This window comes from Sorex fumeus, unplaced genomic scaffold (genome assembly GCF_029834395.1).
Source record: "Sorex fumeus unplaced genomic scaffold, SorFum_2.1 ptg000081l, whole genome shotgun sequence".
Lineage (NCBI taxonomy): Eukaryota > Metazoa > Chordata > Mammalia > Eulipotyphla > Soricidae > Sorex > Sorex fumeus.
In genome coordinates, this window is record NW_026606138.1 from 16,430,755 (window position 1) to 16,445,407 (window position 14,653).

Consider the following 14,653-nt stretch of genomic DNA (forward strand, 5'->3'; position numbering starts at 1 on the left):
TCCCTTTCCTTCAGTACTGCCAATCTCCTGGCCTTAAAGGAACTAAAAATGCTTCTGGGACAGGTGCACATCATTCTCATTGCCATGATGATATTCAATTGGGGATGTGGCTTAGTAGTTGAGTGTATACCTTGCATATTATACGAGGCCCTGGGTTCAATTCCCAGCATTTCTAACAACAATTAAACCAAAAACTGTAGCACTGTCGCACTGCCCTCCCATTGTTCATCAATTTGCTCGAGCAGGGCCAGTAACGTCTCCATTGTGACACTTGTTACTGTGTTTGGCATATTGAATATGTCATGGGTAGCTTGCCAGGCTCTGCTGTGTGGGCAAGATACTTTCTGTAGCTTGCTGGGCTCTCCAAGAGGGGTGGAGGAACCTAACTGGGCTTGGCCAGGATGGCTGTGGGCAAGGCAAACGCCCTACTGCTGTGCTATGGCTCCATCCAAACCAAAAACTAGAGTGATTAAATTGCATTTATGCTATAATAATTTTGATAGAGAGGCAGGACTCAGTAAATGTCAGTAACTAGCCAAGTATTTAAGTGGTAAGATTCTGTAAGATAAATACCAAAGGGGGGAAAAACAGTCTTGCAGTAAGGATGAATTATTTCGCAGGTAAGCTTTATGGAATAGGAGTTGATGGTAAGTTTTCCCTATTTCTAATTATTTACACTGACATATTTTGGTTTGATGTGGTTGGTTTGATTTGTCCGTATCACCTCATAAAGCACACATGGACTCTTGAGGTTCTAAGTGGACAATCACCCCTATTTCCCTGCTACCTCTGCCGGTTGAGGTAACCAACTGCTAACCTTACCACCTTGGAATGATGTAGCAAAAATGTTCTGATGCTTACAAAACTGTGATGGGCCAGAGAGGGAAGAGAGAGAAAATTGGCGCTAATGTCTTGCAAGGCAAACAGCAACCCCAGTTCAATCTCTAATGCTGAAGATGGCCCCAACAGACTGCCAGAGGTAACTGTGAGCACAGAGCCAGGAATGAGTCCTGTGCACGACTTGGTGTGGCCCCACTTCAAAACAAACCAAAACTCAAGAAAGTAAGACAAAACTCCTTCATGTGGAAAAGAGAAGCAGCATAAAAATGGATCAATTATAAAAAAATAATTTCTGGTGTTTTTAAAAAACACGTTCTTTATAGAATAAGCCATTTCTCCACTCATCCACTACATTTTCTGGTTCTACTTTGCCCTAAACTACAGTGATGTTAAACAATTATTAAGAATACTATAAGGTAAAGGCCCTCCCGTTGATCGTCGATTTGCTCGAGCGGGCCCAGTAACGTCTCCATTGGAGACTTTGTTGTTACTGTGTCTGGCATATCGAATACTCTCGGTAGCTTGCCGGGCTCTCCGAGAGGGGCGGAGGAATCGAACTCGGGTCGGCCATGTTGGCCGCTTGTAAGGCGAACGCCCTACCCGCTGTGCTAATACTATTCCTGAACTGACAAATAGTCCTTTTTTTCCTTTTTCTCTTATTCTGTAAAAATAATTTGAATGTGGGGTTGGAGCGACAGTACAGAGGACAGGGCGTCTGTCTTACAAGTGGCAGACCTGGGTTCAATCCTGGCATCCACTGTGGTCAATGGACTGAGAGCAGAGCCAGAAGCCCGAGCATCACTGAGTGTGGCCCCCAAACAAACAAAAAATAATCTGTGAGAGAAGATGAGGAGGACCACACAGTGAAAAAAGGCAGAATACAATCTTGAGGTCATATACCACTTCACTAAGCCCTATCTTGGCATTTTCATTCTTTTACCAAATCACACAGAAATTATACTTATTCCATAGAAATAATTGTTACATTGAAAATTCTAAACATTGGGTTTTATTTGTCAAAGAATATTCTGACTCAGAATATTATGTTTTGCACTTTCTGATCTTAAAAGAATTACTACATTGGTATTTGAAAGAAAAAGAAAAGAGAAAAAAGTGACTCTAAAAATGGGGATGAGATGGGGTGATTTAGGGTCTTGAGTAGAAATACAAAGTAAGAATTTACTCTGCATGTAGTCCTCAGTGCTTAAATGACCAATGATGAATAGCTCCCAATACCTTCTGCCAGGCTTCAGTGTTAATATGCCTCATTTTATTGCAACAAATAAGGCTCCTCCTCCTATCCGTCACGGTCCATTCCAGTCAGCAGGATGCCAATAAAGCAGAGACTAATGAAAAGGGCCTCAGACAAAAAGGGACAATGGAGAGCTCCCCAACCCAACCTTGGAACCTTGAGCCCAATTTTTTACACACTACAGCCCAGGCACAATTTAGTTCATCTTTCTTATGCTAATGTTATTGAGTCTAAGGAACAAAGGAACTTATTTCATGAATTAGTTTTGAATGTCAACTTCCCTAAATTTTCTTTTCTTTTGTTAGAGACTACTGACCATTTTACTATCCAGACTGAACACAAATGAACACACACACTCTCTCTTTTCTCTCTTCTCCCCCCTCCTTGCTGAGGTAGAAATCAAAACATAAATTATCACAAAAAAGTCTGATATAATCAACAAAGTTAAACAGTCCTCTTGTTTGATCTCCTCTAAATTAAAGACCAAGTGTTTTGATATGGTATTAGGCACTGAAATAAACCAGATGTTTCTTCCTCCATATAACTCTCCATGGGCACAATCTTAAAGGGTTATTGTCTGGCAAATGTTCAGGGAAACACATTAGAAATGGCACCAATACCCAGATTTTTCTTTCCTTCTATCTACCCTAGTTTATTATCTAAACTAATGTATAATCCACAAGGCTTTGGGAACTTTGTGTAAACACTTTCATGTACAATTCTCCTTCTAGCTATCCTGAGATTAAGACCACAATTATCCAGGCTTAAACCTAAAATAAAGGAACCTTTGCGAATGTATTATCTGGCCTTACATGTTTAATCACAGAGCATTCTGTTGCCTTTTAATACCTAAACTGAAGAACAAAGGTTGTACCCTCTGCTGTTTCACACATGAAAGGCCTTCTAAGACATGTATCAGAGAATGTACAGCTAGACAGAACTAATGAGAATAGCATGGTGTTCACTGAAAACTAATGCCATATTAAAAATGTTATAATTAAATATTATAAAGAACCAACATTTTAAAATACTTTACCATTTCCAAATAACCTAAAGAAAAATTCTTAAATGCATGCCAGAATCCCAAAATACAATCCTTGTAAACCTCATTTCATCTAATCTTTATTCCCATCTTCAAGTTTTTATTTTTTCAGCGTATTATGAGAAACTAAAGTGAATGATGAGTCTGTACTGGAAGTTGGGGAGAAAAAAATGTGTCTGGGGGAGGTGTCCAGGGGGAAGGGGTAGAGCAGAGGGACTTAAGGATGGGACTGAAGTGTGCAGACTATGGCATGAAGTGATGGAACAGATGGGATGCATCACATCAGCTATGACAGAAATGATTTATGGAATGACCTGGCTGCTCCTGCCTAGTAACAACATAGGATGATGGAGCTGAGTTTCCATGACAACCCAAGCCCACCCACTAACTAGACTAGGCGTTCTTCCCTTGCTTCCAGTCAATACATTTGGATTTTCTTTTCTAACCAACTGGGTTGATTAGTATGTTGGTCATAATATGGGAAAACAATCAGGTCAATCTGAAGGGTTATTGAAAATGAGTTTGAAGAAAATAGTGAGAAGATCACAAACTATCTGCTGGCTTGCAAAGGCTCCTACAGTGTTTACACAAAATTTTCTTGGATAAAATAAAAATCACAATCTGTAAGAAAGAATATTCTAAATGTAAGTTATATTTTTAAAAGCTGCCTACCACCAAAAGTCCAAATACTATGTCTTTCTAGATGTGAAGCTTGCACAAGAATATGGCAAGACAATTAAATACCCAGAAGACACTCCAATTTATCATTATGGAATGACTTTTCTTCCTAAATAGTCTTCATAGGGGAGAATGGTTAAGTCCCTAATGAGTGGGACAATTCCCTTTAATCCTCACCAACACCCTGCAAGACAACAGTCACTGTCAACTGCTCCTTCTAGATGGACAGAGAAATGAAGCTGGTCAGATCAGGGTTCTAATATATATGGGCTTTACCCTTACGAGCTTCATGATCCCTAAGGCAAACTACTTAGTCTTTGTAAGCTGAAGTTACTTAACCTTTTAAACCGTAGTTCCTCATCTGTAATGCAGGGATACTAATGTCAACCTTGCAGGGTTTTCCTGGGGTTATTACATGTCATGCTTAGTATATATAGCACCTAATACTGAGTAAACATTCAAATTACAGAAATATTATTGTGAATTTTATATTATCATTACTATTTTTGTCACATGATGCAAGATTAAATTCAACCAATATTCAAAACCTCTATTTTGCATGGAGCTTCCTATGTGTAGATGATTTTGACTTTAGCTTCAATTCTCGATAAATTTGTACTTAGTACAGAGACAGATTAATTTACAGAAACCATATACAAAGAGATCTATCTCCTTCAATGTTCAATAGTTCCTTCCTACTGCTTCACACATTAAGTGGTCTGTCCTCCCCATGAACAGCAGCAAATGTCTGACAGGGTGCTGCATTTTATAGAAAACCTAAGACAAGCGAAGCCTGAGATAGGACAGCATTCGGTTCCTGGCATCCCACATCCCATATGATCCCCCAAGCTCACTAGGAATGATCCCTGAGTCAGGAAGAAACGCTGATCATCGATGGGCGTGGCACACATAACCCTTCTCACAGATCCTCCCAAATCTAGGACAACTTTGGATTTCTAAGAGGTCTAGCACCCAAGAGGAATGAACAAAGAAAAGGCAAAGTATAAGGAACAACTTCAGTAAGTATGAAGCAGAAGTGCCTCTTTTTACATTTAAACTGTGGATTACTGGTAAGTGCTCTCCCAAAAAATTCTAAAGGGAGTGACTTCCATTTTGACGTTTTAAGGATCATATATAAAAACACAATCATTAAAGCCGTAATGTGATCTACATTGGTTGCTTAATGAAATACAATGTAATTACTAAGATGGAGAGTTCTATAGACTAAGCTCCTGCTTTAGAGGTGGAAGGTCAGAATTCGTTCCCCGATTTCACATGGCCCCCTAAGCACTGCTGGAAGCTACTCTTGAGCAAAGAGCTGAGTATGTATATATCCTCTACATACTTATGGCACACCAACCAACCACGAGAGCTTCCGATCTGTTTACCAAGAGTTGTTCAATGGGAATATTTTCATGGGCTCTCATTTCTTTAATGTATCAATTATAGCTGATTACTTTTTCCCTTTTAAACTATGTAAAATACTTTCTATCTTGGGGCTTGAGTCATAACAGTGGGAAGGGCAGTATAGCGGGTGGGGTGCTTGCCTTGCAATACCCTTGTCTTGACTGAATTCAATCCCTAATACCTCTTTATGGTTTTCTGAGCACCACCAGGGGTGATCCCTGAGCACAGAGACAGGAGTAAGGTCTGAGTACCACCAAGAGTGGCCTGAAACAAACTAAACAACAAAATAAAAAAAGAAAAGAAAAAGATAATCTCCTTCATAAAACAGAACTTTGTCTTAGAAAGATTCCCTACAAAGGTAATTCCTCTTCTGGATCAGCAGAACAACTTTCTCCCTGGTTCCCTTTGACTTATTTATTTATTTATTTATTTAGTGTGTGTGTGTGTGTGTGTGTGTGTGACGTAGGGATTAAACTCATGGTCTTGTAAATGCAAAACATGTGCTCTACCCAGGAAGCCACATCCCTGACCCCATGATGCACACAGTTAAACTGAAGTTAGAAGGATAGGTCTTATAAGAAAGGGGAGGGACTGGAGAGATAGCACAGCGGGTAGGGTGTTTGCCTGGCACACGGCCAACTCAGGTTCGATCCCCAGAATCCCATAAGGTCTCCCAAGCACTGCCAGGAGTTATTTCTGAGTGCAAAGCTAGGAGTAACCCCTGAGCATGGCCAGGTGTGACCCAAAAAGAAAAAAAAAGGGGGGGGGAAGGTAATCGTAGAAGTTAAGGGCAACACAGATCAGTAAAAACCCAAAATACCCCTAAATAGTAATAAAGTTTATCATGCTTTTTGGGTCACACCCGGCAATGCTCAGGGGTTACTCGCTCTGCACTCAGGAATTACTCCTGGCGGTGCTTGGGGGACCATATGGGATGCTGGGAATCGAACTCGGTTTGGTCGAGTGCAAGGCAAACGCCCTAGCCGCTGTGCTATCGCTCCAGCCCCCTATAGTTACTCTTTAACTATGAAATATACTAGTCACAAAATCTAATCACTGCATTCATTAGTACACAACACATTCAGAAAAATACATAAAATTAATACTCACAGATGCCAAAGCCTTTCCAAGTGCATCACCTGTCTGAGAACTTCCAGCGGCATTCCCTCTGGTTCCTGGATATTTCAAAAAGGAAAACAAGTCAAGAATTTTAGCAGGCAAGCATGCATTTTTTTAAGGACTATGTCATTATTTCAAGGTTACCCTCTACTGTTATTTCAAATCTGTTACAATAACCCAGCAAACACTTTGCATGTACTTAATAAGCGGAGGTAATGAGTTCCTTACTCGTTTTTCCATGAATGAAAATCATAAAATTTTGTTTCTTCCTTTTTCTACTCCACACTCAAAATATGTACTGATTAGATTTTAGGAAGCACTGCCAAGTGCCAAAGCTCACCCAGGATGCTGTCGGAGCCATTGACAGGAGGAGTGTGTGAGGCAGCCACATACGGGGAGCTGCCGGAGCCGCCGCGGTGGAAGCTGGACATCGGGGGGAGGCCCGTGCTCATGTCTGTCGGTGAGACTGAGTGTGGAGGGTAACTCTAGAGAGAGGTGGAATAGAGACACCATCCATTATGGAAGTTTTTAAAAAAGTAATATGCATATGAAACTAGACTCCAGCAAACTGAAAAGGACATCATGAGTCAGCAGCTGTAGAGTGCTACTATTATCATTTATTTTTTTTAAAAGGCATGCTAAGAGCAGTAGGCCTGTATGTACTTCAAACTTCAGAAATTTTGGCAGAATCACACCTTACACTTGTATGCCAAAAAGATTACAAGTGAGATCAAAGTGCTGCTGTCCCCTAGTCAAGCGTTACAGCCTACCAAGCGGTCATGTGAGTGAAGGCTGCCGTAACTACTGGATTGAGACACGTGGGAAGTGGAGGTCCCCAAAATTCCACCAAAACCAGGCTGGCTCATCCCATTTGATGAACTCCAAAGGTCAGAAGAATTGTGGGTCCCATCTAAGACAAAAAGAGAAATATAAAATTTTCCTTAGCTGAAATTTTTTCTTTTATTTTGATGACACTATAGAAATTCAAAGGGTCCCCGTCAGATAATTTCCAGCCCCTTTTAATCTAGTCTTGTATCCAATTTACTTCCCTTTATATTGTATAATTACTATTTTAAAAAGAAGCAATGGAGCTTTACAGTCAGATTAAAAACATCTTCCTGTAGTAGGTAGGTCATTATAAAAATCCTCAGAAAATCTAAATTTATATCAAGGAGGATTTAAAAAAATTCTGATTTGGGAACAGATTGGTCATAACTTCTGGTTAATTGGCATACCCATTAGTACACATAAAAGTTCTTAACTGTTAATAAGCAATGTACATTATATCAAACATTCTGAGCAATGAAAGTTTCTCAAACAGTAAACTTAGAACTGATAATGTCTACGTTATAGTCAGTTTTTAAATGAAATGTGTTAACAATGATTTCACCTAACAATGTAAGGTCAAAGAACTATTAATTTAGTCATTTAATATTCCAAGAGTTCAAAACCATAGGCAACTAAATAAAACATACTTGCTAGACATGAAAGAAAATATACTACTTTTCCTTTCTTAACAAACTTATTATTCTATGATAGTCACTGTGTATACTGACAATTCTAGGGGTGATAAATACTTGAACAAGAAACTAGAGTTGTTAATAGCTTTCATATATTTAAATGTTAAAACGAGAAAAGACAAATGTATTCATTTTTTTTTCTTTTTGGATCACACCCAGTGATGCTCAGGGCTTCCTCCTGGCTCTGCACTCAGAAATTACTCCTGGCGGTGCTTGGGGGGCCATATGGGATGCCGAGGATCGAACCCAGGTTGGTTGTGTGCAAGGCAAATGCCCTACCAGCTGAGCTATCGTTCCGGCACCATTTCTTAACTGACGTTTTTTACACATTCAATCAACTCAGATGGACTCTTTGAACAACTTTATCTAAAAGTTTGCTGGATAATTCAACCACATTGCAGTTGGCAATAAACAGCACTAGATATCTTTAAAACTGAACTTTAAAGGTATTTACCTTGCATAAAGAAAGTGCTAGCAAACATACTGGTTGGTGGCTTGGGAGATGGGTAGTTAGGAGATTCACGGTTGAAATCATCTGAATTTGGGGATGGTGCATATACCTTAAAATTAAACAGAAGATATTAAATAAATGTAAATGACTGACATACTCTATTACAATTTCATAGATGACCTAAAAAGGCCTGATGCTCATGAGCCCTCCTAAATAGTCAAAGAAACTGCTTAAATACACACAAATGTTAACTTTGCTTATATCTGCATGTTAATTTTCCATCTGATCATCAGAGAAAAACATTACTCCAAATATTCCTGTGATATGTGGTTCGGAGGAAGGATGCAGCGGCTTCCAATGCTTATCTTGTCAAAGTATGGTTATGAGTTCAAAGTCCTGGCATCCCTGAAGAGCAGAGCACAATCCTGGGAACTCTGCTATCTGGGATTCCTGGTGCTAGAAGTGAATTTGGTCACATCGCAGTTAGGAAGAAGGACTTGTATAAGTACCACCCCAAAAGGTGAGCATTATAACTAAAAATATGTGAGTGCCTTGGCCAGGAAGTGCACCGCTGGTGAGCATCACCAGACAACAGTGCTTCAGCTGAGTGCTACCCTTGTGTGCAAGTACTCTTGGCAGGTGTGCAAACCCATTTCATCACAACCACCCGGCCACTGCCACAGTAACAACAGAAAGAAGGGATGGAGGGAGTTAAGTAAATAGAAACAACCAAACCAAATAGTTCTCAGGTTGGAGATGTGGTTCTGTCGTAGAATCTATGTATAAGGTTCTGAGTTAGATCCCTGGCACAGAAAAACAACTACAACAATAACAAATGTACCTGTATGCATATGCATATAAGAAACATTAATATTAACTGAAATATCTATCCCTCTCGGCAAGCTACCGAGAATATCCTACCCGCATGGCAGAGCCTGGCAAGCTCCCCATGGCATATTCGATATGCCACAAACAGTAATAACAAGTCCCACAATGGAGACGTTACTGGTGCCCGCTCGAGCAAATCAACAAACAGGAGGACAGTGCTACAGAAGTATCTATAATGCATCTTTATGTGGCAATAAAATGTTCACACAGATTACAAACTCTAGATCTGATGCAGGCTCATGATTCATTATTATGGTAGAAACCAGTGTCCTCTGAATACAGCACAGAATGAAATTTGGGTTCATAACATTCATTCTTTTCACCCTTTAATATTAGAGGCTGAGGATATTGTCCAAAGGACTGGATCACAAGCTTTGCATATGGGAGACCTATGCTTGATCCCTGAGCATCAGAGGGAATAACCTCCCTGCAAAAAACATGATCAACTCACCCATTCTTACACCTACCAAAAATGGGAAGGTAAGCAATTAACATTTCTGATGATACATAGTTTACAGAAGCAGAAGTAAATCAGGAGTTGGAAGAATGAAAGGAATCTTTTCTTGGGCAGTATGAAACACATACTTCAGTTTGATATCTACATCCAGTAAATTTCATCCCAAATGAAAACTGCTCATTTAAATAGGAAAAAGCAACTGTTAATTTATATTATGGGAATATATATAAAAATAATACACTTTCTTATGTGTTACTTAGGTATAGAAAATATCTGGAATCACATACTTCATCATTAAGAAACTTAATGATTACATCTCTGCTTTTAGAAATGGGAACGAGAATTAACTTTATGCCCTGCTACAGTTCGAAATTTCTATTTTTCAGGCAAGATAGTTTTTATTGAAACTTATTCAGAAAGATGTCAGGGGTGGGGGCAGAGCGCTAGTACTCCTGGCAGGGCCTTTGCCTTGCATGCAGCCGACCTGGGTTCGATCCCTAGCGTCCCTCAGCACCGTCAGGATGATTTCTGAACGTAGTGAGGAGTAACCTGAATGTGACCCAAAAATAAAATAAATAAATAAAAGGAAGAAAGATGTGAGGAGAGACAGAGGGAGAAGGAATGTGTTCTATGTGCTCAGGAGAGTATGCGGGCTTTTCCAGAGTGGAGGGACATAAGCCAGTGAGAGTCGATTTCAAGGGGGAACAGGCTTGGGGAGCTAGCTGCAGTTTGACATTATCTCAAGTACACATTTCCATATTATAGAAAGTCAAGGAAGCATCTATCAGGGTCAAAATGGCAGTCAAATAAACTACACTTTTAATTAAGTTATTCTCTCTCTGAGTCACCCATTGACCCTAAAGACTCCTGGTAAGTCACCTAGCTGCTGAGACTCAATTTCTTTATTTGTGACATGATTATGTGAATAGTACCAGCATCAAAGGGATGGGAGGATCAGGCAAGGTTGATGAGGTCACACACCTAAAACTGTTTAGTACAAGAGGCATGGCACTTGTCTTGGCCGACCCCAATTCCATTCCGACCACCCCAAATGGTACCTTCCCAGCACTGTCAGGGGTCACTTCTGAGCACAGAGCCGGGAACAGCCCCTGGCACCTGCAGGCGTGGGACCCCCTAATAAAGAATAAGCAAAATAAAAAGGCTTAGTGCACTAAGCACACGGTCACATCACACTACCACTCTTCTATAGCAGTCATATGCTAAATACTATGCTGTTCCTGAATCTGTTCAGGGAATAACTGAAACAGTTACAGTTTTTCTGTAACTGAGAAAAAGTTTCTCTCTGATAAGATCCTACTTAAATACTCAATTCATCCTATTAAATATAAGATTAAAAGGTATTTTACTCTCCTAGCTTGTTATTGCCTATTTGGTATTCAAATTAATTGCCTACCTTTCAAATCCCAGATCTAAACAAACACACAATCATAGAACCCAAGAAGCTCAGGGAAACATATGTTTCTAAGGAATATCTAGAAGATGCCTAGGTACAATATAGAGAAATATGACAAAATATTTCAGTTTTTCATTATATACCTTACATGTTTTTCTAAATACTATTGCATAAAGATAGTGTTGCAATGAAATAATTGAATATATACAAATGTGTTTGGAATGTGTTATTCAGGCTGATAAGCACAACAAAACTTTCAGGAAAGGCATTTTGCACTGTTTTCTTTTAATTAAATTTTAGTATCTATGTCATAGCTAAAGGAGGCTAAAACTACAAACTAGAAAATAAAAGTTACAGGTGTAACAAAAAATACGAATGAGAAAAAACTTAGAAAATAGCATCAAAAGGTTGGAATGATAGTATAGTGGATAGGGCATCTGCTATGCTCAGTCAAGCCAAGTTTAATCCCTGCACCCCTTATGATCCCCCAAGCCCACCAGCAGCTATCCTGAGTATAGAGCCAGGAGTATGTCCTGAGCACCACTGACATGGCTTCAAAACAAAACAAAAAAAGAAAATATACCTTTTTTGGGGTGTGTGTGTGTCAAAATGCTTACTTATTGATTCAAAGTATGAAATAAAATCTGTATCTGGGTTAGACTCAAATAGTATGTAAGATTCCCTCTGGTAATTATGAAAAAGTCAATTTTGATGTGTCATTTCACACAAAAGCCACGTAATTTTTCAGCTTAAATTTATACACAATTTGTTTCTTCTTATCCCAATCAATTCATGAGTTGTATGAGATGCTTTCATTTGAAAATTTTAATATGCTTGCATTTATAAAAATAGATTTGACTTAAATGCTTAAATGATTTTAAAAAATTGCTTTCAAGGGAGAATATATTGATGAGATAAGGAAGGGTTAACTGATGACTGTCATGGAAAGCAAGAAGACCAAGAACCATTGAAAGAGATTTGCTGGCTTTTATATAAAAAAAATATAAATTTTATATAAAATTTTAAACTTTATGGAAAGAGCGCTCATGTCAGTAGTAAATCTGTATTTTAATGCTAGTTTTTATAGACTTTGAACAAAATAAATGGACTTTAAAAGAATAAAGCTTATGAATGAAAATGGCAAAAATCCTAAAACTATTCTATTTATTGTTTATTTACTAACATAAGTTCAAAGTTTTCATCATAATAAAAATGTTTCTAAAAAACATGGTTCTCAGAGAGCCATCTAAGAGCATTTCTAACACAGTTCAAATCACTTTACTTTTGGTATCTTAACCATAGCTTGCAAAACAGAGATGCAATGTTCTGAAGCAGCAGTTGTGCCAGTCCTGATTTTTCAGATCAAAGAGTTCTTGCGGTGAAGTGCAACTGATGTGGTCTCCGAGGCTCTATTAACTCCAGATGTAGAGAAACAGTCAGCCAATTCCACAAGAAGAGCAAGTCTCTTTCAGTTACAATCAGCACTGCCCACAAATTAAACCCAGACTGCTTATGTCATCTGATCACCTGCACAGAGATGCCAGTTTTTTCCAGTTAATGATCTAATCATGCACTTAAATCTTTAGTATGACTCTGTATTACAACAAACCATTTTAAAATTAAAAGAAAGGAGTAAGTATGTTTTGAGATGATTTAAAATATAACAGAAGCAAAAACTATTTGAGAAACAGGAAAAAGGCACAATTAAGTGATTTGAGATTTCTATAAAGATGTGATAACTACTTCGAAATGGGTTCTAGAGTTCTGGCTCCCATTTCAGAGTGCCAGGCTTATGGCTGCTGCCAGGCACCCCTATTCTTTTTTCCCCAAGCACTTATATTAACTCTCCAGAAATGGCGATGAAAGCAAATTTGAGTGTCTGATGAATAGAACCATGACACTGATTTCAACTTAAATGAATGTAACTGAAAATCTAACCTCCTTTCACTGCTGAATCTGGTCAAAAGCAAGTCAACATTAGTATCTTTAACTCATCCCATCCACACAAATTTACTTCCCAAGAGTACTTCAGAGATGACTATTTACAATCACTTCTTACAATGATCACACAATTATCTTTGGAATGTTTTGCTTCCTGCAACTAATCAGAGGTGAGTTAGTAAAAACAGACTTTCCTGCTTTGGTTATTCTGTCATATGCATAACCTCAATGCAGGGCAGACCACTGAAGAGCTCACAAGGCTAGAATTGTGTGCTGGGCTTCTGATTTGAATGCATTTTTCTTGTTATTAGTATTGAAATGACCTGAAAGCCAGAAGACATTATAAGTTATTGATAATTATTGAGAAAAGATGCAAAAATTAAAAGCTTTTGCTCTAAAAAGTAGCTTTATAAAAAAAAATCTTACCTCACTGTAACAAGTTAAAAGATGAGATGAGACCCCATGCTTAAAAAACACACACACACACACACACACACACACACACAAACCATAGTATGTGCAGTAGATCCTTTTACACGTCCGAAATAAAAAGGAGTTGAAAATTTTCTTTCCTATGTGAGAACAGCTATATATCTTAAGACGCTTTAGCAGAAAAATTAGAATGGTTTAGATAAATAATGTTCAAAGAGAATTTTATGATGGCATTTGTGCCATACAATATAACGTGTGTTACTGAGCAGTTGAAATGTGAACAGTACTAAAGGAACTAACATTTCAATGAGTGAAATAAGAATGTATGACTAACTGTTATTATATGGAGCAACATAAGTTTAAATCACCTTCTTTACTCAGCAGTTTAAAATACATTATTTTGCAAGAAATAATCTACTAATCTTAAAAATCTCAAAGTTGTTGAAAACCAAAATCACTGCAAACTCTCATTTTTAGAACATTTTAACCTAATGTGAAAAGGAGGACAGGTAAGCTTATCTTTCTGAATATGCTATAACAGAATTTATTACCAAAGATTTCACTATATTTAGTTTTCTATTAGCTCATTTGTCAACATGATGTGAATTATGGTGCTCTTTAAGGTCATATACTAAATATCTAATGCTAACATTATATGAAAAGTTTAATGCTAATAATAGATATCATTTCAGCACCATCTTCATCAAATTATCAAGATAACAAAGGCAGTCTGGTTAATAAATCCTCACCATAATTTTAAAATAACTGCTACAATTCATAAAGTCTACTTAAAATCTGCATGCTATATTTTAAAATAAAATCGGAATTAAACAATAAATATTGTTTTATTTTGAACTAAAATTTTTTTAACAAGAGATAGCTGAGTATCTAAATCCTTAAAAAAGTGTTTAGGTCTCTGGAGAAAAAAGAAAATCCCAATCTAAGTTAGGTTCTATTTTTCTGGAACCTTGAGGCCAATAATTAAAAATATTCACATTTAAATGTTGAAAATTAAAGACAAATTAAGTAATTATCAAGATCTTTTAGTTACAGGGCCAGAGTGATAGTACAGTGGGCAGGGCTTTTGCCTTGAACGTGGCTGATCTGGGTTCAATCCCTGGATTCCCATGTAGTACCCCGAGCGCAGCCAGGAGTAATTTCTAAGTGCAGAGCCAGGAGTAACCCCTGAACATGTGACCCCAAAAGAAAAAA

General features: G+C 38.1%; 1 protein-coding gene across 4 annotated transcripts in view; it reads right to left on the reverse strand.

Moving 5' to 3' along the window:
• The window catches only part of TCF12 (transcription factor 12), a 321,390-nt gene that overhangs the window by 40,654 nt on the left and 266,083 nt on the right, over positions 1-14,653 (reverse strand). For all 4 annotated transcript variants that reach the window (XM_056130730.1, XM_056130729.1, XM_056130728.1 and 1 more), the window contains exons 9-12: positions 8,313-8,418; positions 7,109-7,248; positions 6,679-6,823; positions 6,330-6,394 (exon numbers count right to left, since the gene is read on the reverse strand). In XM_056130730.1, the coding sequence (XP_055986705.1) occupies positions 6,330-6,394; positions 6,679-6,823; positions 7,109-7,248; positions 8,313-8,418 (456 nt within the window). The remainder of the gene's footprint in view (positions 1-6,329; positions 6,395-6,678; positions 6,824-7,108; positions 7,249-8,312; positions 8,419-14,653) is intronic.